We start from the raw sequence: 25,363 nt of genomic DNA, 5'->3' as shown, positions 1-25,363 counted from the left end.
AACCACAATATGACCCAGCAATCCCACTCCTAGGCATATACCCTGAGGAAACCAGGGTTGAAAAAGACACATGTATCCCCTTGTTCATTGCAGCACTATTTACAATAGCTAGAACATGGAAGCAACCTAGATGTCCAGCAGCAGATGAATGGATAAAGAAGATGTGGTACATATACACAATGGAATATTACTCAGCCATAAAAAGGAATGCATTTGAGTCAGTTCTGATGAGGTGGATGAGCCTAGAACCTATTACACAGAGTGAAGTGAGTCAGAAAGAGAAAGATAAATATCATATTCTAATGCACATGTAAGGAATCTAGAAAAAAGGGTACTGAAGAATTTATTTACAGGGCAGCAGTGGAGAAACAGAGAATAGACTTATGGAGATGGGGAGAGGGGAAGAGAGGGTGAGATATATGGGAAGAGTAAGATGGAAACTTAGCTACCATATGTAAAATATAGCCAATGGAAATTTGCTGTATGTCTCAGGAAACTCAGACAGGGGCTCTGTATCAATCTAGAGGGGTGAGATGGGGAAGAAGTTTCAAAAAGGAGGGGATATATATATATATATATATATATATATACCTGTGGCTGATTCATGTTGAGGTTGACAGAAAACAAAATTCTGTAAAGCAATTATCTTTCAATTAAAAAACTGTATATTGAACAACTTAAGAAAAAAAAGTTACATGCAACCTAGTATTCATGGCATTAATATTCACAATATCCAGGACTTGGAAACAACTTAAATATCCATTGACAGATAAAATGGATAAAAAAGATGTGATGTGTGTGTGTTTGTAAATTAATATATATGTGTATATACTAATATATATATATTTATGTGGTATATAAAGTAATACATGTATATATATTAACATACACATGTACACATATTAATACATAATATATGTACATATTAATATGAATTAATATATATGTATATATACATATAATGTGATATTGCATATGTGCATGCTAAGTTTGTTTCAGTCATGTCTGATTGCAACCCCATGGACCACAGCCTGCCAGGCTCCTCTGTCCATGGGATTCTCTAGTCAGGAATACTGGAGTGGGTTGCCATGACCTCCTGACCCAGGGGTTGAATCTGTGTCTCTTATATCTCCTGCATTGGCAGGCAAGTTCTTTTTTTTTTTTTAGGCAAGTTCTTTACCACTAGTGCCATCTGGGAAACTCAGTTACTCAGACCAAAAAAGAATGAAATAATGCCATTTGCAGCAATATGGATGGACCTAGAGATTTTCATAGTAAGAAAGAAAAAGATAAACACCATGTAATATGACTTATATGTGGGATCTAAAATACAGCACAATTGGACATATCTATGAAACAGAACCAGACTCATGGATACAGAGAACAGACTAGTGATTGCCGAGGAGGAGGAGGAAGGGTAGTATGGAGGAGGATTGGCATCAGTTTTTCTGTACCCTCTTGTAAAACAAAAATAATTTAATTTTATATTCCAAAATAAATATTTTGACAAAAATTACAGCTATGGAAGTGTTTAGTTTTATTTCCATTATGTAATGTATCATTAGGTTGGGTCATTGAATCTACTCAATTGCTGCAAGCTATTCTCTCCTAGACATTGTAAAATTTAATGTAGGTCACTTTTGATATAATGTCTGTCACATTGGTTTGTTTTCATGACTGGAAAGAGAGAAAAATCACAATCATAAGTAGCATGCTTTACTTATATTGCAAAAATAATAGGTATTAAAATATTAAATATGACTTTTTCAAATTAGACTTCCTCTCCAAATTAAAACACTGCTGTAGTTTGATTGGATAATCACATAGCTATAAAACTATTCCTGTCATTTCATAAGGTAGTTCCAGTTTAAAAAATACATCCCATGGATATAATTCTAAAGAGAAAAAAGGTATCTGCTCAAGATACTCATATTAGTTTCCTTTATAAAATATAACTAAAATAGGAAACAATTCCAAATATCCCTCAGCAAGGCAATAACAAATCAATTTTAGTAAAAATTTTAAGTTGTTTTTAACATGGAAATATATGTAGAGATAATGTTAAGTGGGAAAAAAATAAGATAAAATAAGACCTATGCTGTGGAATCCTAAAATCCTAAAAGATGATGCTGTTAAAGTGCTGGACTCAATATGCCAGCAATTTTGGAATATTCAGCAGTGGCCACAGGACTAGAAAAAGTCAGTTTTCATTCCAATCCCAAAGAAAGGCAATGCCAAAGAATGTTCAAACTACCGCACAATTGCACTCATCTCACATGCTAGCAAAGTAATGCTAAAAATTTTCCAAGCAAGGCTTCAGGAGTACATGAACTAAGAATTTCCAGGTGTTCAGGCTGGATTTAGAAAAGGCAGAGGAACCAGAGATCAAATTGCCAACATCCGTTGGATCATAGAGGAGGCAAGAGAGTTCCAGAGAAACTTCTATTTCTGCTTTATTGACTACTTAAAGCCTCTGACTGTGTGGATCACAACAAACTGTGGAAAATTCTTCAAGAGATTGGAATACCAGACCACCTTACCTGCCTCCTGAGAAATCTGTATGCAGGTCAAGAAGCAACAGTTAGAACCAGACATGGAGCAACAGACTGGTTCCAAATTGGGAAAGGGTACATCAAGGCTGTATATTGTCACTCTGCTTACTTAACTTTGATGCAGACGTCAATGTGAAATGCTGGGCTGGATGAAGCACAAGTTGGAATCAAGATTGGTGGGAGAGATATAAAATAAATAACCTCAGATACACAGTGATACCACCCTTATGGCAGAAAGTGAAGAGGAACTGAAGAGCCTCTTGATGAAAGTGAAAGAGTTGACTTAAAAAATAGTGGAAAAGTTGGCTTAAAACTCAACATTCAGAAAATGAAAATCATGGCATCCAGTCCTATCACTTCATGGCAAATAGATGGGGAAACAATGAAAACAGTGACAGACTTTATTTCTTGGGTTCCAGAATCACTGCAGATGGGGATTGCAGCCATGAAATTAAAAGACACTTGCTCCTTGGAAGAAAAGCTATGACAAACCCAGACAGTGTCTTAAAAAGCAAGGCATTACTTTGCTGACAAAGGTCCGTCGAGTCAAGGCTATGGTCTTTCTAGAGTTGTGTATGGATGTGAGAGTTGGACCATAAAAAAAGCTGAGCACCGAAGAATTGATGCTTTTGAACTGTGGTGTTGGAGAAGACTCTTGAGAGTCCCTTGGACTACAAGGAGATCAAACCAGTTAATCCTAAAGGAAATCAGTCCTGAATATTCCTTGGAAGGACTGAAGCTGAAACTCCAATACTTTGGCTACCTGATGCGAAGAACTGACTCTCATTGGAAAAGACCCTGATGCTGGGAGGGATTGGGGGCAGGAGGAGAAGGGGATGACAGAGGATGAGATGGTTGGATGGCATCACCGACTTGATGGACATGAGTTTGAGCAAGCTCTGAGAGTTGGTGATGGACAGGGAAACCTGGCAAGCTGCATTCCATAGAGTCGCAAAGAGTCGGACATGATTGAGTGACTGAACTGAACTGAATTGATGCTGTGGAAATATGTATCATGTGTTTCTTATAAGATGATTTGAAGTCAGATTTATCTGTTTTTTTATATCTTGTGGGAAAATTCATAAATCTGATTTTTAAAAATTCATGATTTGAAAGAAAATAGAAAAGATTATGTATGAGTCACAAACCCTTGCATTTTCCCTCACTGATTTCCATTTACCTTCTTTCATTGAGCTTTTCTCTTCTTTATCTATGCAATTTACATTCTAGTTATCTGACTTCTAATATAGCTATTTGCTGATAAAGAGTACCCTTTTAATGTTTAAATTCTAAAATCGCAGCTTGCCTGTACAGGAATGTATAGTAGGAAAATAATTTTGGTGTTGGATGAAATTAACATATTGCTTTTAAAGTACTTTGGAATTTAAGGAAAAAACCCACACATGCCCATTGTGAAAAACAAAGCATCTTTTTATGTGCACAATATATTCATGTAAAACATTTATACACAGTCAAATTCTTAGCATATTTTGAATGGATCCTTTTGTTTTACAGAAATGGGATTATACTCTATACTCCTGTCTAACTTTTTTCTCTCTAGTTCTTATGTTTTGGGTATCTTTCCATGTCATTAAGATCTACCTTATTTTTTTAAGAGAATGCTTCGTAATCCATAGTGTGACTATTCTATTAATATAATTGATTAACTGCTGCCCTATTGGTTGTTTTTGATGTCTTGCTGTTGTAAACGGTTTTACCCTGAAGATTTTTGTTATCATCTAACGTATATGTGAAAGTATTCCTGTGATTGTTTCCCAGAATATAATACCTTTTAGAGACAGCTGAAACAGAAGTTTATTTTTTGAACTATTTAACATATATTTTAAAGTCAGTTAGTTAATTTTTTAAGTCAATAATACTTGAAATTAAGTATTTTGTCCTAAAAGTACCTCTTTAATATGAAAAAATTAGTTTTTTATTACCAACATAAATGTCAGAAATTTCATAGCTAAATACACCTAAGCTTTTGTCTTTTAACCATGTTCTCTGGCTTTTGGCTGTGATGAAATTTAGTATTTTGGATATTATTTTTAGAGGCATTCCTTGTTGTTAATAGTTTTCAAGAGTTTCCTTCTTTTATTCAAGGTTCTGTTGGTGCAACTAATATGAATGAACATAGTTCCCGTTCGCATGCCATCTTTACAATTACTATAGAATGCAGTGAAAAAGGTGTTGATGGTAACATGCATGTCAGGATGGGGAAGCTTCATCTTGTAGATCTTGCTGTAAGTAATAGAATGCTGGTTAAGAATAACTCGTGTAGTTTCTTTTTATTTTATAAATGAGTAATAACTCAAGTGAGAAGGAGTGATTATATATATATATTTAAGTTTTATATGTGTGTTTAACTTACTATTAATTAAGAACTATTTCTAACATATACAAACAAAGAAGAGTATAATTTTCCAAGTACTCACCACCCAACTTTAATAGTTATCAGTTCATGTTCAGTTCTATTTCATCTCTACCCTCAGCCACTTCTTCCCTTCTAGTATTATTCTGAAGTGAATTCCAGATACCATATTAGTTTTTACTGTTAAAATATTTTTTTTAACTTTGGGAAGAATATTCTGCATTTTTTTGTTATAGCTTTACTTCTGTCTCTGTTTATTGCTAGGGTTCAGAAAGACAAGCAAAGACTGGAGCTACTGGACAGCGCCTGAAAGAAGCTACAAAAATCAATCTTTCACTTTCCACCCTTGGCAATGTTATTTCTGCCTTGGTTGATGGAAAAAGCACTCATGTGCCTTATCGTAACTCTAAATTGACTCGTCTTCTTCAAGATTCCTTAGGAGGAAATTCAAAAACCATGATGGTAAGACTTAATTGGTGGTTTAGTTACTATCAGGAAAATTTTAAGATTCTGATTTATGCCAGCAATTGATATTCATAACATTTTAAAAGCTATTGATTATTTTACTTTTTAAAATTGTGGTTATTTTTTCTAGCACACTATGTGTGCTAGCCTATAATTGGATTGTTTGGAAACCCATGGGGTGATGCCCTCTTTTTCACGGCCAGAGTGGAAATATGTTCCAGAATTCTTTGATATATTCATAATGGTAGTATTAATTTTAAGTGTGTTGAGACTTCCCTGGTAGTCCAGTGAGTGATTAAGACTTCATGCTTCCACTTCAAGAGATGCTGCAGTTTCCATCCCTGGTCAGGAACTAAGATCATGCATGCCATGCAGCGTGGCCAAAATATAAATAAATTTTAAAAATTAAAATGTAATAATAAAAATAATATAAATATTATTTATAAAAATAAATTTAAAAATTTTAACTGTATCACATGTACAGTGAAATGTTTTGTGTTCCTGATTCAACAGTGTGCAAATATTGGGCCAGCAGATTACAATTATGATGAAACCATCAGTACATTGCGGTATGCTAATCGTGCTAAGAATATTAAAAACAAAGCTAGAATTAATGAAGATCCAAAGGATGCTTTGCTTCGTCAGTTTCAGAAGGAAATAGAAGAACTGAAAAAAAAGCTTGAAGAAGGTAACGTTTTCTTGAAAATATTAATCTTCAGTTCAGTTCAGTTACTCAGTTGTGTCCGACTCTTTGCGACCCCATGAATTGCAGCACACCAGGCCTCCCTGTCCATCACCAACTCCCGGAGTTTACTCATAGTCATGTCCATTGAGTCGGTGATCTCATCCAGCCATCTCATTCTCTGTCGTCCCCTTCTCCTCCTGCCCCCAATCCCTCCCAGCATCAGGGTCTTTTACAGTGAGTCAACTCTTCTCATGAGGTGGCCAAAGTATTGGAGTTTCAGCTTCAGCATCAGTCCTTCCAATGAACACCCAGGACTGATCTCCTTTAGGATGGACTGGTTGGATCTCCTTGCAGTCCAAGGGACTCTCAAGAGTCTTATCCAACACCACAGTTCAAAAGCATCACTTCTTTGCCGCTCAGCTTCCTTTATAGTCCAATTCTCACATCCATACATGACTACTGGAAAAACCATAGCCTTGACTAGATGGACCTTTGTTGACAAAGTAATGTCTCTGCTTTTTAATATGCTGTCTAGGTTGGTTACAGCTTTTCTTCCAAGGAGCAGGTGCCTTTTAATTTCACGGCTGCAGTCACCATGTGCAGTGATTTTGGAGCCCAGAAAACTAAAGTTTGCCACTGTTTCCCCATCTATTTGTCATGAAGTGATGGGACCGGATGCCATGATCTTAGTTTTCTGAATGTTGAGCTTTAAGCCAACGTTTTCATTCTCCTCTCTCACTTTCATCAAGAGGCTCTTAAGTTCTTCTTCACTTTTTGCCATCTGCATATCTGAGGTTATTGATATTTCTCTCAGCAATCTTGATTCCAGCTTGTGCTTCTTCCAGCCCAGCGTTTCTCATGATGTACTCTGCATATAAGTTAAATAAGCAGGGTGACAGTATACAGCCTTGACATACTTCTTTTCCTATTTGGAACCAGTCTGTTGTTCTATGTCCAGTTCTAACTGTTGCTTCCTGACTTGCATATAGGTTCCTCAAGAGGCCTAAAAATGTGTTGTTTAACCAGTAAGTGTTCTAACAAAACCACATATTAAAAATTCTCTGAACGTCTGACATTGATGTTTAAGGGAATATTTTTGCAAAGTAACTTGCTACTTAATTATTAAGCATTTTCACATTAAGTTCAAGTAAAATTATGTAATATTTGTGTAGTGATTTAAAAATTCATTTGATTTAAACCTCCATCTCAGTCTTCATGATCTTTTGTAAAGATTTCATATGACCATTTACCAAACAGGGAATTTTTGTTTCTCTCTATATGAGTGAGTTCTACCGTACATGTAATTAGTTATTATGACCAGAGTTCTTTGTAATAAATATCAGGCACTATTATTTGAAGTAAATAAAGCAATCACAGAGTTATGGGTAAACCTAGTTTGTTGTTTGTTGTTGTTCAGTTGCCAAGTTGCATTCCACTCCTTGCAACCCCATGAACTGCAGCACACCAGGCTTCCCTGTCCACTGTCTCCTGGAGTCTCCTCAAATTCACGTCCACTGAGTCGTGATGCTATCTAACCATCTCATCCTCTGCTGCCCCCTTCAGTCTTTCCCAGCATCAGGGTCTTTTCCAATGAGTTGGCTCTTTCTTTACATCAGGTGGCCAAAATATTGGAACTTCAGCATCAGTCCTTCCAATCAGTATTCAGGGTTTGTTTCCTTTAAGATTGACTGGTTTGATCTCCTTGCAGTCCCAGGTCCTCTCAAGAGTCTTCTCCAGCACCACAATTCAGAAGCATCAATTCTTTGGCACTCAGCCTTCTTTATGGTCCAACTCTCCATACATGGTCCAACAATCCATACATGACTACTGGAAAAACCATAGCTTTGACTATGTGGAACTTGGTTGGCAAAGTGATACCTCTGCTTTTGTATCTCTGCTTTTTCATAAGCTGTCTAGATTAGTCATAGCTTTCCTTCCAAGGAGCAAGTGTCTTTTAATTTCATGGCTATAGTCACCATCTACAGTGATTTTGGAATCCAAAAAAATAAAATTTGTCACTGTTTCCACTTTCTCCCCTTGTAGTTGTCATAAAGTGATGGGACCAGATGCCGTGATCTTAGTTCTTTTAATGTTGAATTTTAAGGCAGCTTTTTCACTCTCCTCTTTCACCATCATCAACAAGCTTTTTAGTTCCCCTTCACTTTCTGCCATTAGAGTGGTATCATCTACATATCTGAGGTTGTTGATAACTTCTCCCAGCAATCTTGATTCCAGCTTGTGATTCATCCAGCCCAGCATTTCGCATGATATACTCTGCATAGAAGTTAAATAAGCAGAGTGACAATATACAGCTTTGTTGTACTTCCTTCCCAGTTTTGAACCAGTCAGTTGTTATGGTTCTAACTGTTCCTTCTTGACCTGCATACAAGTTTCTTAGGAGGCAGGTAAGGTAGTCTGGTATTCCCATCTCTTTAAGAATTTTCCACAGTTTGTTGTGATCCACACAGACAAAGGCTCTAACATAATCAGTGCATTGACTGCTCATGTAAACCTGGTTTACTATAAGTAAAAATTGATTGCATGGCCTTGAAAATATGCTTTCATATTTAAAGTTGAACTTGAGATTCTATTTTGGAAATCATTTTTTAACAAGATATAATGTTAGACATTTAGAAAATTTGAAGACCTTGTCATGAGGGTGAGAAATTTACCAACCATCATTAGTTGGTCAGTAACTCTTTGAATCTTCATGCTATGAACTAGCTGGCACAGGGCTCCTTTACATACCTGGTGAATAAAGGGCTTTGAAATTGCCTCTCTCCAGTCTACGGGGAAACTGGTTAAATCAGATGTAAAATCCAGATCCAGACATCACAAACATTTGAAGAACGTGCTGATTCAATAAATTTGAGTAAGATTGTTGAGGAAGAGCTATAATTTAGCTGCCTCTTAGATAATGGAATTTTGTATTTTAACTGTGACCACTAGGTGGTATTTATAGTCAGTGTGTTTCAAAGATGTAAAATTTCTTAGATTTGTTAGTATTGAGTTCATACCTTTATATTGCTGATCCATTTTTTGCATTTTTAAAATTGTGGTAAAATATATAATAAATAACATAAAATTTACCATTTTAACTATTTTTGTGTTAAGTTCTATGGTATTAAGTACATACGCATTGTTCTACAACTGTCACCAGCTTCCATCTCCAGGACTTTTTAATAATCCCAAAATGAACCTCTGTCTGTACCCATTAAATGCTAAATCCCCATCCCTCTCTCCCCCTCAATCCCTGGTAACCATTATTCTACTTTCTATCTCTCTGAATTTGAGTATTCTAAGTACCCCATATAAGTAGAATCATATAATATGTCTCCTTTTGTGTCTGGCTTATTTTACTTGGCGTAAGGTCCTCAGTAGTCATCCATATTGTAGCATGTGTCAGAATTTTCTTGCATGTTTTTTTTATCCTTTTGTCTGTTGATGTATACTTGGGTTGCTTCTACCTTTTGACTATTGGGAATAATGCTATTATGAATGTCAGTGTATAAATACCTATTCGAGTCCTTGCTTTCAGTTCTTTTGGATATATATCCAGAGGTGAAGTTGCTAGATATATGGTAATGCTAACTTTATTTTTAATAAACTTCATTTTATTTACACTCTTAGGACATTTCTTATAATCCAGTTAATAGAGTTGATCATAGGAGTAATCTAAAAATAGGCAAAAATATTAAAAGAATAACTTTTTAACTTTCACTTTGAAGTAATTTTAGGTTTATAGAAAACTCACAAGTATAGCAAGGAGAGTTCTATGTACCTGTTACCCGGCTTCCCCTGAGGTCAGCATCTTACATAATCATGTAAGATGATTATCACACCAGGAAGTTTACAATGATACAACTTTTTAACTAATCCATAGATTCTTACTAGAATTTTGACAGTTTTCTCTTTAATGCCCTTTTTTTGTAGTTCAAGATCCAGTTATAGATCATAGATTGCATCTATCGATAGTTGTCATGTCTGTTTAATTTCCTTCAGTCTCTTAATTCCTCAGTCTTTGTAATCATGACATTTTTGAAGAGTACTGGTCATATATTTGTAGAATGTTCCTCAATTTGAATTTATCTGTAGTTTTCTCATAATTATTCTGCAAATTTTCACCACTGAAAGATCCCCTGGAGAAGGGAAGGACTACACATTCCAGTATTCTGGCCTGGACTGAATAGTCCATAGGGTTGCAAAGAGTCAGACACAACTGAGTGACTTTCACGTCTCATAATTATTCTGCAAACTTTCTCCATTGTAAATTTATTTTATTATTTCCTTTGTATTTAATTTGTATCTTGTGGAGATATACTTTGACACTATACAAAACTTCTGTTTCTCATCATACTTTTTTCTCACTAATTTTAGCAAATCCAACAGTAGTCCTGTGGATTTGCTCAATGATAACGTTTTCTTCCCATTTTTCTTTCTGATGTTTAGTGTTCTGAATTTTAGTGTAAGGAAGATTGGTCTCCTCTGCCCTATTTGTTTGAGTATTTTTTAATGTCAGTATGGACTCGTGGATATTTATATTAGTCTGTGGGTTTATGATACAATAATATTATTTATTTTATTGTTCAAATTGTTCCAGCTTTGGCCATTAGGAGATCTTTCAAGGTAGTTCCTGTATCCTTTCAGCATGCTCTCATTAGTTTGTTTGCTTATTTTTTGAGCACTTCCTGATTTTCTGGCACCGCAGGTGCTTGAGGCTCATTTTTATATTTTCTTTACCCTGTTCTTAAAAATCATCTGTTTCTTCCTGGTTCCTTTCATTGGAGAATGGTATTTAGAAACCAAGATGTAGGCATTACGTGTACTCATTGCTGCCAGGGTGTCATTGTTTCTAGACATGAAGAAATATATGTTTAATGAATTTCTTTTCCCAAGACTCTGAATTCTTTCCATTTTTTTGTTTTTTAGGTTCAACTATTATGATTAGTGTATGTTTTACTCCCTCCCACCCAGTTATCTTTATTTTCCTAGATATTTCTTATGTGGACAATGGTAATTTTAAATAACTACTTTGAAGGTGCAATAGTACTGATTTGCATTAATATTAGCTTTATAATTTCCTTTTTAAAAAATTTTTTTAAGTTAACATATTTGTTGTACAAATAAGCCCTTCTTCTATTACTTCATGAGATATAGTCCTAAAAGTGGGATCATGTGTTAGATGACAGTTTTATGGCTCTTAAAATATAAAAAGGTTGAATAAATTATTTAAAATCTTATAGATTTTCCTGGTGGTCCAGTGGATAAGACCCCATGCTCTCAATTCAGGGGGCCCAAGTTCGATACCTGATCAGGGAACTAAGATCCCACGGACTGCAGCTGAGCCTGTGTGCCATAACTACAGAGCCCACGTGCTCTAGAGCCTGCCAGCTGCAACTGGGGAAGCCTGCTCATGGTAACGAAGACCCAGTGCAGCCAAAAACTAAAGAAGCAAAAGAAATGAGCCAGTGAGATGTGGCATTTATAAAAATAAATAAAATCTTAAACAGGAAACTGAGGAAAAAATGCTTCCTAAAAGTGATCATATTTTTCAAACACTGAAGTAATATCTCTAACGTGTAACATTTAAAACTGTAAACTAATCATTTGAAAGTTGAAATAGGTCAAAGTCTAACTTCTCTTTAGGAACTTTAAAAATAGAACCTCTGTGTATATCTGTTTCTGAGGTTAACATATCTGATATACTCTCTAGGAATATTAAAATAAGGTTTGTTTAGGGCACAAAAACTTAATGAAGAAAGTTGATATAGGCATTTCCTGAATAGGCAGTGATCTGGTACAGAATAAATATCATTGTATTAAATTTCTGTTCAAGGGGAAGAAATATCAGGCTCTGATATCAGCGGGTCAGAGGAAGAGGATGATGAAGAGGGTGAGGTTGGAGAAGATGGAGAGAAAAGGAAAAAAAGAAGGAGTAAGTTCATTTCAGTGTTCTAAAAATTAAATGAGATTGCTGCCTAATGATGGTTTAACATTCCTAAGGCTGTTGAGTACATGCTTTTTATTTTGCCATTTTTTTTATTGTGGTAGCAATTTGAACAGAGGATTTGCCATATACCTGGTTAACTTTGCATTATTTTTTCCTCCTATACTGATCTGTTATTTCTAGATGAATCAGCATACAGTATGTTCTAGTTTTTTATACTACTTAGAATTATAAAAATCTGTGATAGTGGGTATTCCATTTTTAAATTTCATGTGGGATTTTAATGTGAGGACCTTTATCTATGTTAGGAATCTGAATATTTTAGGAAGTTAAGATGATGTGATTTTTTTTCCAAATATGATTAAGCTTCAGAAGTCATTGAATTTTTAAGTAATAAATTTGTAGAAGGATTCTATTATATAATAGCAGGTAAAATGTATTTTCTTTATAAAATGTACTGATCTGTTAACATGGGGCATTCGTTTCCAAGTATCTATTAAAACTGTATATTGTGATAAAGACATAGGTGACAGTGCGAAAGAGAGACACACATTATAATGGCCTACATTTCAGATCTTTTTATTGGAGTATTTATTTCAGAACTCTCTTCCATTAATGTGGATCATTGTTTTCAAGCTGGTGCATATTTTGCTTGTCTTATTAAAATGTTCTTGCTGAAAATAACTCATCAATGTTTGATCAGGTGTCCCAAATTTAAAAGCCATAGAGAGTCCTCCAAAAGACAGGAAAAATATAATTTAGAGCAAGAGCTGGCGAGTAGTCTGCTGGCCAAAATCAGCCCACCATCTGTTTTTGTAAATATAGTTTATTAAGCAGCCATGTTCATTTGTTTGCATACAGTCTACAGCTGTCTTCACATGTGTCTATGGCCTGTGAAGCCTAAAGCACTTATCTTCTGTCCCTTTACAGCAAGTGTTTGCTGACCCCTGATCTAGAGAAATGGTTTTGTGTCCATACCTATTTTTTCAGAGTAAGCTATTCAAAGCTAAAGCAGATAATTTGTTAAAAAAATGAAGTTTTGAATTTAGAAAAATGCCACTGCTTACTTACTATACTAAAATATTTAATAGTAACATCTTCCTTCCAGGCTTAGAAATTTTCACAATTTCAGTAAGCCTTTTAAAGATTTGCTGTGAAACCTTAAACATATATATCTGATAGTTTGATGTTTTGGAGATGAAAGAGTGAAATTGGAGACATACCCAAACTGTTTGTATTAAAGGGTAATTTATCATTCCTATAACTTTAATTGTGCATGACTTTAAAGCTCAGTTCTTTTACTTTATCAACAGAAACGGTTTAAATAGACTTACGTGTCACCAAGTGACTTATTTTTTATTCTTGTCATTCCAAACCTCTGAATTACTGTACTTTAAGTGAACAGTGAGGTTTGCCTACAGTGGATACTTACAGTTTCTAATTCTCCTATATGGCTTTATAATTAGAGAATACTGCATAGACTGCCAAGACTGATTTTAAGGGAAAGTAAGTTTTGGTTCTTTAATACAAAACTTGATTGTCCTTTAAAATTCTTTCTCTGTGTATGTGTTCATTTTCTTGTTTCCTCTTTCTTTGGTTCCCGTTGGGCTCATTTCTTTGTCTTCCAGGCAGTAGCAGCAGCAGTAGTTCAGACTCCACATGTTCTGTCATAGAGAAACCTCTGGATAAGTTCTTGCCTAGTGAGTGGTAGCTCTTAAATTCTCTAACAGAGCTTTGGCTTTTCCATAACTCATGGGCTTCATTTGAGAAATGCTGCACCGCTCCCTGTCATGACTTAAAGAATACATGTTGGACTTCTCAGTAAAACAAAGCATGTGGTGATTTTTCCTCCCCTCTTCATTGCTTCCAGTTAACCATAATTGTTAAAACATATGCTTAAGCTTATGTTTGAGACAATGGAAGAGAGATTCATGCTTTTGCAGTTGAGATAATGTAAAGAGAGCTAGTAAGCTGTACAAGAGAATAACTTACGGTTCCTTTTCATGTTTCATCATACATCCTAGTCAGCGTAAGGGAGCTATCTATAATAACAAAATTCTGAGTTTCATGAGGTACACATTTTATTTGGAAGTACAATGGTGCCCATTACAACATATTGTAGTTAAAAAGATTTTATGCTTTGGTGTCCTATTCTTAGGGGTAACTTAAGACCAAAAGCTCCCAAATAAAGAAAAATGTAAAGTTTGAAGCAAGTAAGATAAATTGAATGGTATTTTATATCAAATGACCATTTATTTCTATTTCTAAATGACCTGATTGATTTTAAGAAACTTTCTGTGTTATGATTAGAGAATTCAGATCCACCAGAAATTGTGCAGGATCTGTCTTGACTTATTTCAAACCTAAAGCTTTTTCTTAAACCATAATTTGATTGATTATTTTGAAAAGTATCTTTAATTTTATTTATATTTTAGTTTCAGAAGAAAAGAGAATTGATGTCTTCTTGTACTAGCTTGCAGCTTACTGCTTTTTAAAGCATTATCTATATATTCTTACCTTTCCAAAACTAATAAAAAAAACATTTGGTTGTTGTTCTCATGCTTTTAGCTTTCTAGAGGAAGAGTTCTCAGAATATTAGGAATTATTTTCTCTCTTGTCAGTTCCTATATTTTTCCAAGACAATTAATTTCATAAGCTAACTCATAAAAGACATGACATTGCTTTAGAAACCATATAGAAGTCTCATTTTGTATTATAAATTGCTAAATGTAAGAAAATATCTGAGTGGGAGGTATTATAATTTAATTTTCTGTTTTAAAATTTTACATTAATTCTTAAAAAGCAGTTACATGAAAATTTGTTATGAAATGAGTTGTACCTTGTTCCATTCAAGCAGTTTTAGCTACTCTGTGTATACCTAGTGTGTAATGTTAAGTTCTTTTGTTGCACTGTGGGTATGTTGATGACATGGAAAGATGGTTGCCCCAGCATGTGGTTGCTGTGTGTAACTTGTATGTACCTTCCTTTTGAAAAATATGAATGGCCCTTTTTTTAGGTGTTGTTTGCTTGAATCATCAATTGATCATTTACTTATATAGAATCATTATAATTACCCTTAACAGTCTACTAATAGATTGAATGCAAGTTTGTTACTGTACAGGTGTACTTCACTTTATGCAATAAGCATTTCTTGAAAATGCTTATAAATCAAGTTGGGAAATCAGTTGTATTGGGAGAATTGCTGTCTTTAAAAATTCTTTATTAAATGTGCTTTTGTTAGTCACATGATCACTGCAAATTTCTCTAGTTTATCTGTTTAGTTGGTTGAAGGTTTTGTGTTTGATTTTCTTAAAGGGGGGCACACCTGTAATGTATCCTTATTAGAGGTCATTGAATTGGGAAATTTTGAAAATGGACAGTGTGACTTCTGCTACTTTAGCTTACTAATTTTAAAAATGGGCTTTATTTCCTGTTTTGCTCTTTTAGATTACTTGCCAGGTCTTAGCAGGTTCCCAATTCCATGTCCTCCATTTGTTGCTCAACTGTTACATTTGCAAGTTTGGGAGTCAAGGTTGATTTGAAATATAATCTTTGACTAAATTAATCTTACTATTCTTGCTTAAATTATCATCTCTGATTATGTTGAATATACTTTTCTTTTTGCATAAAACTGCTCTATTTCAGTTTGTATAATGATTTTACTCCTATACTTATACTATAAATAAATGCTATAATACATTTTTCTTTGTTTTACAAAAGAAATAATGTTTTTTTCTTTTTTTCCTGTTCATCTCTGTGCATATGCTTCCTGTCTCCGATTTGCTTACTACTTCTTGTTGAAAGATCAAGCAGGTTGGTGTGATTGATTTGCACTCCACGTGGTACAATTATTTAAACTATAGAGAACTTTGTTATTTAACCACATTACATTTTTTTAATTCTTTTTTTTTACAAGGTAAGTATCTCTTTCATATTTTAAAGTATCTTTCAGCTTTAGCTTTTTTTTAATTCATTTTTATTAAATTCTTTTTTAAAAAGCTTATTTCACTTTTTATTAATGAAGGTATTAGGAACATTTTAGTTTCCAAATTATCTTCTTAAGGAAATAATTCTGAACTACTAGCTTGACAGTGACAAACACATTGTATATTCTAGACCTAATTAACAAAATAAACAATAAAAATAAATATATCACCAGAACCACATGGCATAATCATTTCTTTAAATTCTTAAAGACCTAGTAAGCCAAATTTTAGAAATACAAATGAATACATATACAAGCATTTTTCTCCTTTTTTTTTTAAAGCGAGGACTCAAATGCCTGTTTACGTACAGCCATGGATACTCATGTAATGAAAATGAAGTTAATCCAGTTAACACCTCCTAAAATTCTTCCTTTTAATTTTACCTTGCCCAAGTTCACCTTCTCAGTTTTGGTTAGAGGATGTGGTAGATGGGAATTAAAATATTATCAATCCTCTTTGGCTCAGTTAAATATTCTGTGGCATTACATTCTTTTTAGATTTTTTTTTACCTGAAACTTTGTGTTAAATTTTTACAATTTTAGGAGGGTTTTTTTTTTTTTTTTGGTTGGTTGATTGGTTTGATTCATTAATAATTTTTTTTGATTCATTAATAATTTTTTTAAAATCTTTAAAAAAAATCTGAAAGTGACTTTTCATAGTATCATGTTTTTAAATGCCCTGTTAGAGTTGGTACATATCCACATTTAGCTTATAATAAATACAATTCATCAGACTAATTCTGGCTAAAATAATATATTACTTAAATATCAGACTTTTGAAACTGAAACTAACTATGTATGTATGATCATTTTTATGAAAATGCTGTGAGAGCACAGTAAGGTTTTTGCTGCTAAAGCATCAGTTTGCAAATATTACCTGAATGATTTTGAGTAAGTGATGCAGTTCAGGCAGAGTAGTAATTCATCAGTAGGCACGTGCTTTTGTATCTCTACATATATATATATATATATATACACACACACATATTTTTTTTATTTAGCTGCTTTTTAATGTGTTTGGAAACTATGTATTTTTAACTAACGACACAGTTGCAACCCCAGATGCCTAAAAAATGAATGTACTTGTGTTGACAGGACCATTTCCTCTATACACATAAGAGTTTTCACACATACAGTTTTTCACATATTTGCCATTTTTTCTTTACGATAATTTTAGAGTCTAAAGGAAGTCAATTATTTTAGTGCATACACTTACTTTATACCTGAACTTAACACTTTCCCCCCTCAAATTTCTAAGAAATAGTTACACTGATGGGAACTCCTTTCTAGGAATTCATTGGGAATAAGAGTTAAATTACTTTTTAATATTACTTTTTTGCAGTATAGTTCAGAGTGTTTAATACAGGTGATTGTGCCAGAAAACCAATAGAGTCAGGTCTGTATCCTGACTTTGGGATGCAATGAATCACACCACACCAAAGCATGAATTTGGATCAGTGCTTTTGTTTACTCTCTTATTTAACTTATTCATCTTGTGGCTTTAGTTTGCTTTGGACTTATATTTCTGAAGAAGTGAAGGGTAATGTATTTTAAACCTTTGGGGGTTTTATATGATTTTAACCCAAAGAATTAAAGCCTGTGAATGATTCATTGTCTTGTGGTTCCTGAAAGAGTTTATTCAGATATATATCTCCATCATCTTTATTTTTCAGTTCTCTTTCCTTGTCAGTATGTGGGGTTAGTTTTTGGGTGGAGACATTAACAGTTTATAAACTCTTCTACACTCTTCTGTGGTCCTTTGGGAAGGAAGTTAAGAATGACAGAAAGCTTTCAGGAGAGCCTCAGACCAGTTCTACGAAAAATTTGATTGTTTTTTCTGAAGGAAAGTACATTTCAAAGAAATTGTATTACCAGAAATGAATTATCTTTAATTCGGTTTCATAACGAGTTTAATAAACTGGTTTTTCTTTTTTTATTTTTCATATTAATTTCATGATTTTGAAATTCATTAAATCTTTAATGAACATTTATATATATATATAAAACATTGTGTTAGGCATTATAATCAAAACAATCATTTGGAAATTGTATTTTTAGCTGTATCATTTGATAATATTTCTACTTATATTTCACACTTGAAATGTTTAATCTGACTTGGGGAGATTTAGGATCCTGAATTTGACAAAATAAGTTATTTTAGTTCATTTAAGATTTGTTGATACGTCATGACAGCTCAGCAACTAAAAAATGCCTGGTTAATTACTATGTAACTCTTACATAATTAGTATAGCATTACTTCATTTAAAAGTAAGCTATGAAATAAAATACTTTCAAGTAATTTTATCAAGTAAAATTTTTAAAAACCTTTGAAGATATATTTAGCTTCAGAGCTAAATATTATATATATATTAAGAGCTATATATTAAGTAGTTAAAAACTACTTAATAAAAAAAAAACTACTTAATATAAATTCTGTCTGATCTGTGACTTTTACTTATTCATTTATTTTAATAAATTTTGTGGGAAGGTGTTTTGAGAAGCAACTTGATTTTGTACCTGGTTATCAGAAAAAAGTAACTAAATAATTATATTGCTTTTTTGATGAAATATGTTATTTGGGGATACAGAGATCTTTGCTTTTTTGTTTATTTGGTTTTCCTGTTAATCTCTCTCTCTTATTTTTTCCTACTCATCTCATGTTTCTCTTTTATTTACTTTTGTTCTTAGTTATCATTGCACAGTTCGACAACAGTTTGAAGTTAGTTAAAAAATCTTTTAGGAACATAAGAAGTAGAGTTAAAAAATACTGTTCAGTTGATTTCCTTAAAATGTTGAGATTTGATTTTGTATTCTTGAGGAGTGTATCTTTTGAAGGTAATGTGTATGTCTGAAACACTGACTCTGAAGTGATTGTTGCAATTAAATGACTCAAACAGGTAAAAAGAAAGTTTCCCCAGATAAGATGGTTGAAATGCAAGCAAAAATTGATGAAGAGAGAAAAGCACTTGAAACAAAGCTTGACATGGAAGAAGAAGAAAGAAACAAGGCTAGAGCTGAGTTAGAGAAACGGGAAAAAGATCTTCTTAAGGCCCAGTGAGTGTTACTGAATTGAGATGAATTTGTGATTTAAATTTTTTTCTTATAGTATGCATAAGCAAGAAAATTGAATTGTAATTAAAAGTAATACTACCCAGTTGTGTAATTTGAGAGAGATGTACTTACATTCCTCTTTTGAAATTTTATATCTAAATTTTTGTTACATTTGGGTAAATTTGGTAGAATAGTAGATATTTGATGGATATTGTATATTCTCATTTTAATTAACAGACAGGAGCATCAGTCTTTGCTAGAGAAATTATCTGCACTGGAGAAGAAGGTAATTGTTGGTGGTGTTGATTTGTTGGCAAAAGCTGAGGAACAAGAGAAACTTCTTGAAGAATCCAACATGGAACTGGAAGAAAGGAGAAAAAGAGCAGAGCAACTTCGTAGAGAACTTGAGGAAAAAGAGGTAATGTGAATTTTTATTATTGGTTGATGTTTCATCTGAGGTATTTACTTTTATAGTGAAAAGCTGAGCATCTATAATCTTAATAAAATTTTGAAGCATATCTATGGATTGCTTTGAAAGATAATACTTGCTAAACATTTATATCATTTATTAAATAATTAAGCTTTAATGAAGAAAATTATTCTGAAGTTCACCACTTTTTGTCATAGCAAGAACGCTTGGATATTGAAGAAAAGTATACCAGTTTGCAAGAAGAAGCACAAGGAAAGACCAAGAAATTAAAGAAAGTTTGGACTATGCTGATGGCTGCAAAGTCAGAGGTTGATCTCTTAGAAATTACCTATTATTGTTGTTTGAATTTTTTAGCTTTGCTTAAGTATGATTAAGAATCCTAAAGGAGTCATAAAGTGTGCTTACAATTTTAAAGAAGTAAAATTTTCACCTTTATGTGATATTTTAAATTTCATCTGTTAAGCTAGTAAAAATAGTTTATCTCAGCCTTAACTACTAATGTGGTGGAGTAGACAGTGATAGTATTACATTATTCTGTCCATTGTTTTTGTGAAAGAACTGGGTAAGCTTTTACAAGGTTTCCTAGACTACTGCCCTGTCAGATGAAATTGTTTTGTATTTAAAATCTTTATTTGTCCTTAGTATTTTCATTGATTCTGATAGATGGCTGATCTCCAACAAGAACATCAGAGGGAAATTGAAGGCCTCTTGGAGAACATTCGACAACTTAGCCGGGAACTGAGACTTCAGATGCTTATTATTGATAACTTTATACCTCAGGATTATCAAGTAAGTGGGAAGTTCTCTGACTTAAATATTAGGTCACTTGGCTGGGGTTAAGGACTGAAGAAATGTAATTTCTAATTTAATTAACAGTAAGTATTTACATTTCAGTTGTTGCTGATAAAATTTTCTTTAATTCCATCACATTTTACTCCAGCTGTTAACTTTTCTTTCTTTCTTTTTTTTTTTTTAGAATATATTCACTGTGGCTCTCTTCTTTATTTATTTATTTTCATTTATTTTTATTAGTTGGAGGCTAATTACTTTATAGTATTGTAGTGGTTCTTGCCATACATTGACATGAATCAGCCATGGATTTACATGTGTTCCCCATATTGAACCCACCTCCCTCCCCATCCCATCCCTCTAGGTCATCCCAGTGCATCAGCCCTGAGCACTTGTCTCATGCATCCAACCTGGACTGGCGATCTGTTTCACACTTGATAATATACATGTTTCGATGCTATTCTCTCAGATCATCCCACCCTCGCCTTCTCCCATAGAGTCCAAAAGTCTGCTCTATATATCTGTGTCTCTTTTTCTGTCTTGCATCTAGGGTCATCATTACCATCTTTCTAAATTCCGTATATATGCGTTAGTATACTGTATTGGTGTTTATCTTTCTGGCTTACTTCACTCTGTATAATGGGCTCCAGTTTCATCCATGTCATTAGAACTGATTCAAATGTATTCTTCTTAATGACTGAGTAATACTCCACGGTGTATATGTACCATAGCTTTCTTATGCATCCGTCTGCTGATGGGCATCTAGGTTGCTTCCATGTCCTGGCTATTATAAACAGTGCTGCGATGAACATTGGGGTACACGTGTCTCTTTCAGTTCTGGTTTCCTCAGTGTGTATGCCCAGGAGTGGGATTGCTGGGTCATATGGCACTTAACTTTTCTTAATATATTATTCTCCATTTGAGTAACTAAGTATCTGAATAAGAATTTCTCAGTCCTTAGGAGGAAGGCCAGATTCATGTAATTCATGTAAAGGCATAGGTCCTATTTATTTTTTCAACATTCTTTATCCTGTGAATAGGATAAACAGAATTCCTGTGCCAACTTTTTTTTCCTGTTTATGGATGCTAATTCTGTGTGTTTGAGGTGGAGTGGTAAAATAGACTTAATATGAAATTTACCATTTTAACTTTTTAAGAATATATTTCATTAAGTACATTCACAATATTGTGCAATGACCACTACCATCCATCTCAAGATAGATGCTAACTCTAAATACTAGTATAATTTTAAAATCAGAGCCTCTATTATTCTTTTCACCAAATATCTCTTTCCAATACATTTTAGTAGACTTTAAGATTGATTTTTAAATTTTATTTTAAATCTATGTACAGTTTTAAGAAATTTGTCTAAACATAAGCTTTAATTTTTTTTTTCTTTTCCTTTTCTTTCTTTTAAATTTTAAATCTGTGTACAGTTTTAAGAGATTTGTCTAAATATAAGCTTTAATTTTTTTTTTCTCTTTAATTTTCTTTTCTTTCTTTTTTTTCTTTTCTTTCTTTCTTTCAGAGTTAATATTTGGTTCACGGTACACTGTCCTTGATGGTCCTTGGATGGCCTTCTTTTATTTACTTAATTTGTAGTTAACTTGTCACCCAGAACAAAATCTAGGACCATTATAGTGACCTATTTCTAACCAAATGGTTTCTCTCTCCCCTCTTCCATCACTTTACCTCTTCAAACTCAAGGTATCCACCATCCTGAATCCTAAATTCTTTATTTCCTTGCTTTTTATTTTTATGTAGTTTAATTGCATCTACTTATATTCTTTGAAGGTATATATTTTTAAATTTATAAAAGGGGCATCACATGTGCTTGCTCAATTGCTCAGTCATGTCCAACTCCTTGCAAACCCATAGACTGACTGTAGCCTGGCAGTCTCCTCTTTTCATGGGATTTTCCAGGCAAGAATATTGCAGTGGGCTGCCATTTCCTTCTCCAGAGGATCTTCCCAACTCAGGGATTGAACCCTCATTCTCCTGTGTCTCCTGCGTTGGCAGGCAGATTCTTTACCACTGAGCCATCTGAGAAGCCCAAAAGGGCATCATGCAATACATAATGTTTTGAAACTTAGCTTTTTTCACTTAATATATTAAGATTTTAGTTCCATGTTTTGTTTTTTTTTTTTCCCCAATGCCTCCTTCTGACCCTGGTATTTACTTACTGAAAAGCCTTGCTGACTCCTTTTCTGACTAAACAGAAACTAAATCCTACAGTGTGTTACACAAAACTTTTGGTAAACTGCCCCTCATCTGTCTTTTCCAGCATGATTTCCAACAACTTCATAAATCAGCCCTTTGCTTCAATCTGTTCTACCCAAATAATTTGATGCTTCTCAGTCCCTTGATTTTTCTGTTGCTCTTCTGTTTTCAAGCCCTGCTTCCCTGTTCTGCCTTGTAACCTGCTCTAATCTTCCCTCCTGAGTTAAAAAAGTAAATGCATCCTCCCCCAAACTTCTATATCACTTCCTATCTTGTTACTTTTACCTCTCGCTCATATTTTCATATAAATGCACACATTTGGCTGATTTTCATAACAAAGGACATAATATAGTGAGACCTTACATATACATCCTTGTATTAGTCTTTCATCCAATGATTTGAAATGTTTATCGAGCATCGCACATGTGCTAGGTGATGCAAATAAGCAATGACCAAGAGGCATTTGTCTGTACTCTTTTGGGGCTTAGTTTACAAATGCTAAACTTATTGGTAAATAAGTGGTGAATCAGTAGTTGATAAATAAGGATGATGATAAATACTAAAAATAAAAAGTATACAGTGCAGTACCAGTATATAGAACGTGAACATATGATACTGTTTCTATAATCCAAAACACCCTTTCAAAATGGAGCCGTATTCAGTCTAGCCTAAAAGTATGTGCTAGTCTGTGTGTGTGTGTGTGTGTGAAGTCACTCAGTGGTGTCCGACTCTTTGCGATCCCATGGACTGTAGCCTCCCAGGCTCCTCTGTCCATGGGATTTTCCAGGCAAGAGTACTGGAGTGGGGTGCCATTGCCTTCTCCATAGTTCCATGTTTAAGTCAGTATTTTAAATGTTACTAAATATTAAAAGTAGATCATCTTTGACTCTTTTAAAAGGAAATGATTGAAAACTATGTCCATTGGAATGAAGACATAGGAGAATGGCAGCTAGTAAGTATTAACCTTCATCCTTTTATGAAATAGTTAATGGAGTACTTCCTATAGACAGGAGTGTGCTGGCTACAGTGGGGAGGATGGTCCAGAGGATGAATCAAATGATAATCCACTAGGATGGATAAGATGTTTAAAAGGTTATAACACACAGAATATTCAGTAGAGATGGTATTATTGGTTGGTGTGTAGGACTGAATGACTCTGGGTCTCTCTTTCTGTCCCAGCATTCAAGTCATGTTTTTAAAAAAAAAAAAAAAACACACATTTATTTACCTATTTGGCTGTGTTGGGTCTTAGTTGCCCTGTGGCGTGTGGGGTCTTAGTTTCCTGACCAGGGATTGAATCCACGTCCCCTGCATTGGCAGGTGGATTCTTAACCACTGGACCACCAGGGAAATCCCTCAAATCATGTGTTATGAGTGTACTGTCAGAATATCTCATAGTAATTTGCTTCATTCATAGTGTTAATTGCTAATTAAGATAATTCTCCTCCCCCTCTTTTTTCCTTTTTTGAGAAATGTGTTGCCTACACAGGAAATAACATGAGAAAGCAGACTCCAGTTCCAGATAAAAAGGAGAAAGATGTAAGAGTGCTTCTTTTTTAAAAAAAAAACAACAAAAAGAAACTACAGTTGGTTCTTTATAGGAATGTGGTCACTAAATTGTGTTATCATGATATCTGTTAATCAGCTCTGCTGAAAAATAGGCTAATCTTTTGAGAGTAGAGGCCCTAGAATCAGGGGATTATCAGGACAGTTCTGCTTACCTGCAGTCCTGGGAGCAGCGTATCATCTCTATATCATAAGAAGGGCATGGAGTCCTCTTCAGAAACTCTTTCACCACCTCTCTGGGTCTTGGGGATTTGTTTAGAGACTAGAGTGTGTCTGTCCCTCTCAAAACTGGTCCTAATCTTAGGTTAACAAGCGAAAGCAGCAGCTTTAGGGAAAAACCAACAGTTTTTCTTTACTACTGAGTAATTTATAGTGGGTCAGGGCTTCTTCACCAATGATTGGTATATACATTTGAGATATATGGAATTAGAAAAATATATCTGTAGATATTTATTTGGTTTTGTCTCTGGCTTTTTTCTAGGCGTTTATTCAGCATTTTAAATCTTCCCTCAAATCTGTGTGTTAGAATGTCTTATTCCTTTCCTTTATATAGCCCTTTGAAGTGGACCTTTCCCATGTGTATCTTGCCTATACTGAGGAGAGCCTACGGCAGTCCTTAATGAAATTAGAGAGGCCACGGACTTCAAAGGGAAAAACAAGGCCAAAGACTGGGAGAAGGTAAGAACTGTCTTTGGGTCCCATGAGCCAAAGGCAATGAGATTTTCAAATTAGGTAACATTTAAGGGAAATTTAATTAACGTGATAGTGAAAGTCACTCGGTCGTGTCCAACTCTTTGCTACCCCGTGGACTGTACAGTCCATGGAATTCTCCAGGCCAGAGTACTGGAGTGGGTGATCTTCCCAACCCAGGGATCGAACCTGGGTCTCCCTCAATGCAGGTGGATTCTTTACCAACTGAGTCACGAGGGAAGCCCAGTTAACATGATAACTATTTAACTAAATAATTCAAGTCCTTATGTAGTTTGGATTCTTCTTTAGCCCTCCTGAGTAGTAGAATTTATTTCTAATTTACTTTGTTCTTTCCAAATGTGTAATAAGGCAAATTCCTTGATCTTTGTATTAATTTTTCTAGTGAGATACCAATTAATTTGCCTAGTTAGACTCTCAAGGTATTGTATTCAACTGATTCATTTTTCTGTCATGAATATTGCCTCAGGAACCTTGATTTCCTCAGTTACCAGTTAAAGAAAACTTCTCTGACTGTCTTTCCCTCTGCTTTGTGGTCTAGTTTTGACTGTTGAGTAGTTTAAATGTATTGTAATGTAGCCCAGGGAAACC

General features: G+C 34.2%; 1 protein-coding gene across 8 annotated transcripts in view; it reads left to right on the top strand.

Annotated features, from left to right (window-relative positions):
- KIF3A (kinesin family member 3A) overlaps window positions 1–25,363 on the top strand; it is an 84,763-nt gene that overhangs the window by 54,918 nt on the left and 4,482 nt on the right. For 3 of the 8 annotated variants that reach the window (XM_043466022.1, XM_043466025.1, XM_043466021.1), the window contains exons 6-18: window positions 4,659–4,798; window positions 5,191–5,388; window positions 5,905–6,079; window positions 11,913–12,011; window positions 13,652–13,723; window positions 15,828–15,836; window positions 18,906–19,062; window positions 19,297–19,477; window positions 19,687–19,797; window positions 20,153–20,278; window positions 23,397–23,450; window positions 23,969–24,037; window positions 24,618–24,742. In XM_043466022.1, coding sequence (XP_043321957.1) covers window positions 4,659–4,798; window positions 5,191–5,388; window positions 5,905–6,079; window positions 11,913–12,011; window positions 13,652–13,723; window positions 15,828–15,836; window positions 18,906–19,062; window positions 19,297–19,477; window positions 19,687–19,797; window positions 20,153–20,278; window positions 23,397–23,450; window positions 23,969–24,037; window positions 24,618–24,742 — 1,516 coding nt within the window. The remainder of the gene's footprint in view (window positions 1–4,658; window positions 4,799–5,190; window positions 5,389–5,904; window positions 6,080–11,912; window positions 12,012–13,651; window positions 13,724–15,827; window positions 15,837–18,905; window positions 19,063–19,296; window positions 19,478–19,686; window positions 19,798–20,152; window positions 20,279–23,396; window positions 23,451–23,968; window positions 24,038–24,617; window positions 24,743–25,363) is intronic. The other 5 variants (XM_043466028.1, XM_043466026.1, XM_043466029.1 and 2 more) reach the window with 3 other exon arrangements.

Source organism: Cervus canadensis, chromosome 4, assembly GCF_019320065.1.
Source record: "Cervus canadensis isolate Bull #8, Minnesota chromosome 4, ASM1932006v1, whole genome shotgun sequence".
Taxonomy (NCBI): Eukaryota; Metazoa; Chordata; class Mammalia; order Artiodactyla; family Cervidae; genus Cervus; species Cervus canadensis.
Note: the sequence above shows the minus strand (reverse complement) of the source record. Positions and strands in the feature narration are given on the sequence as shown.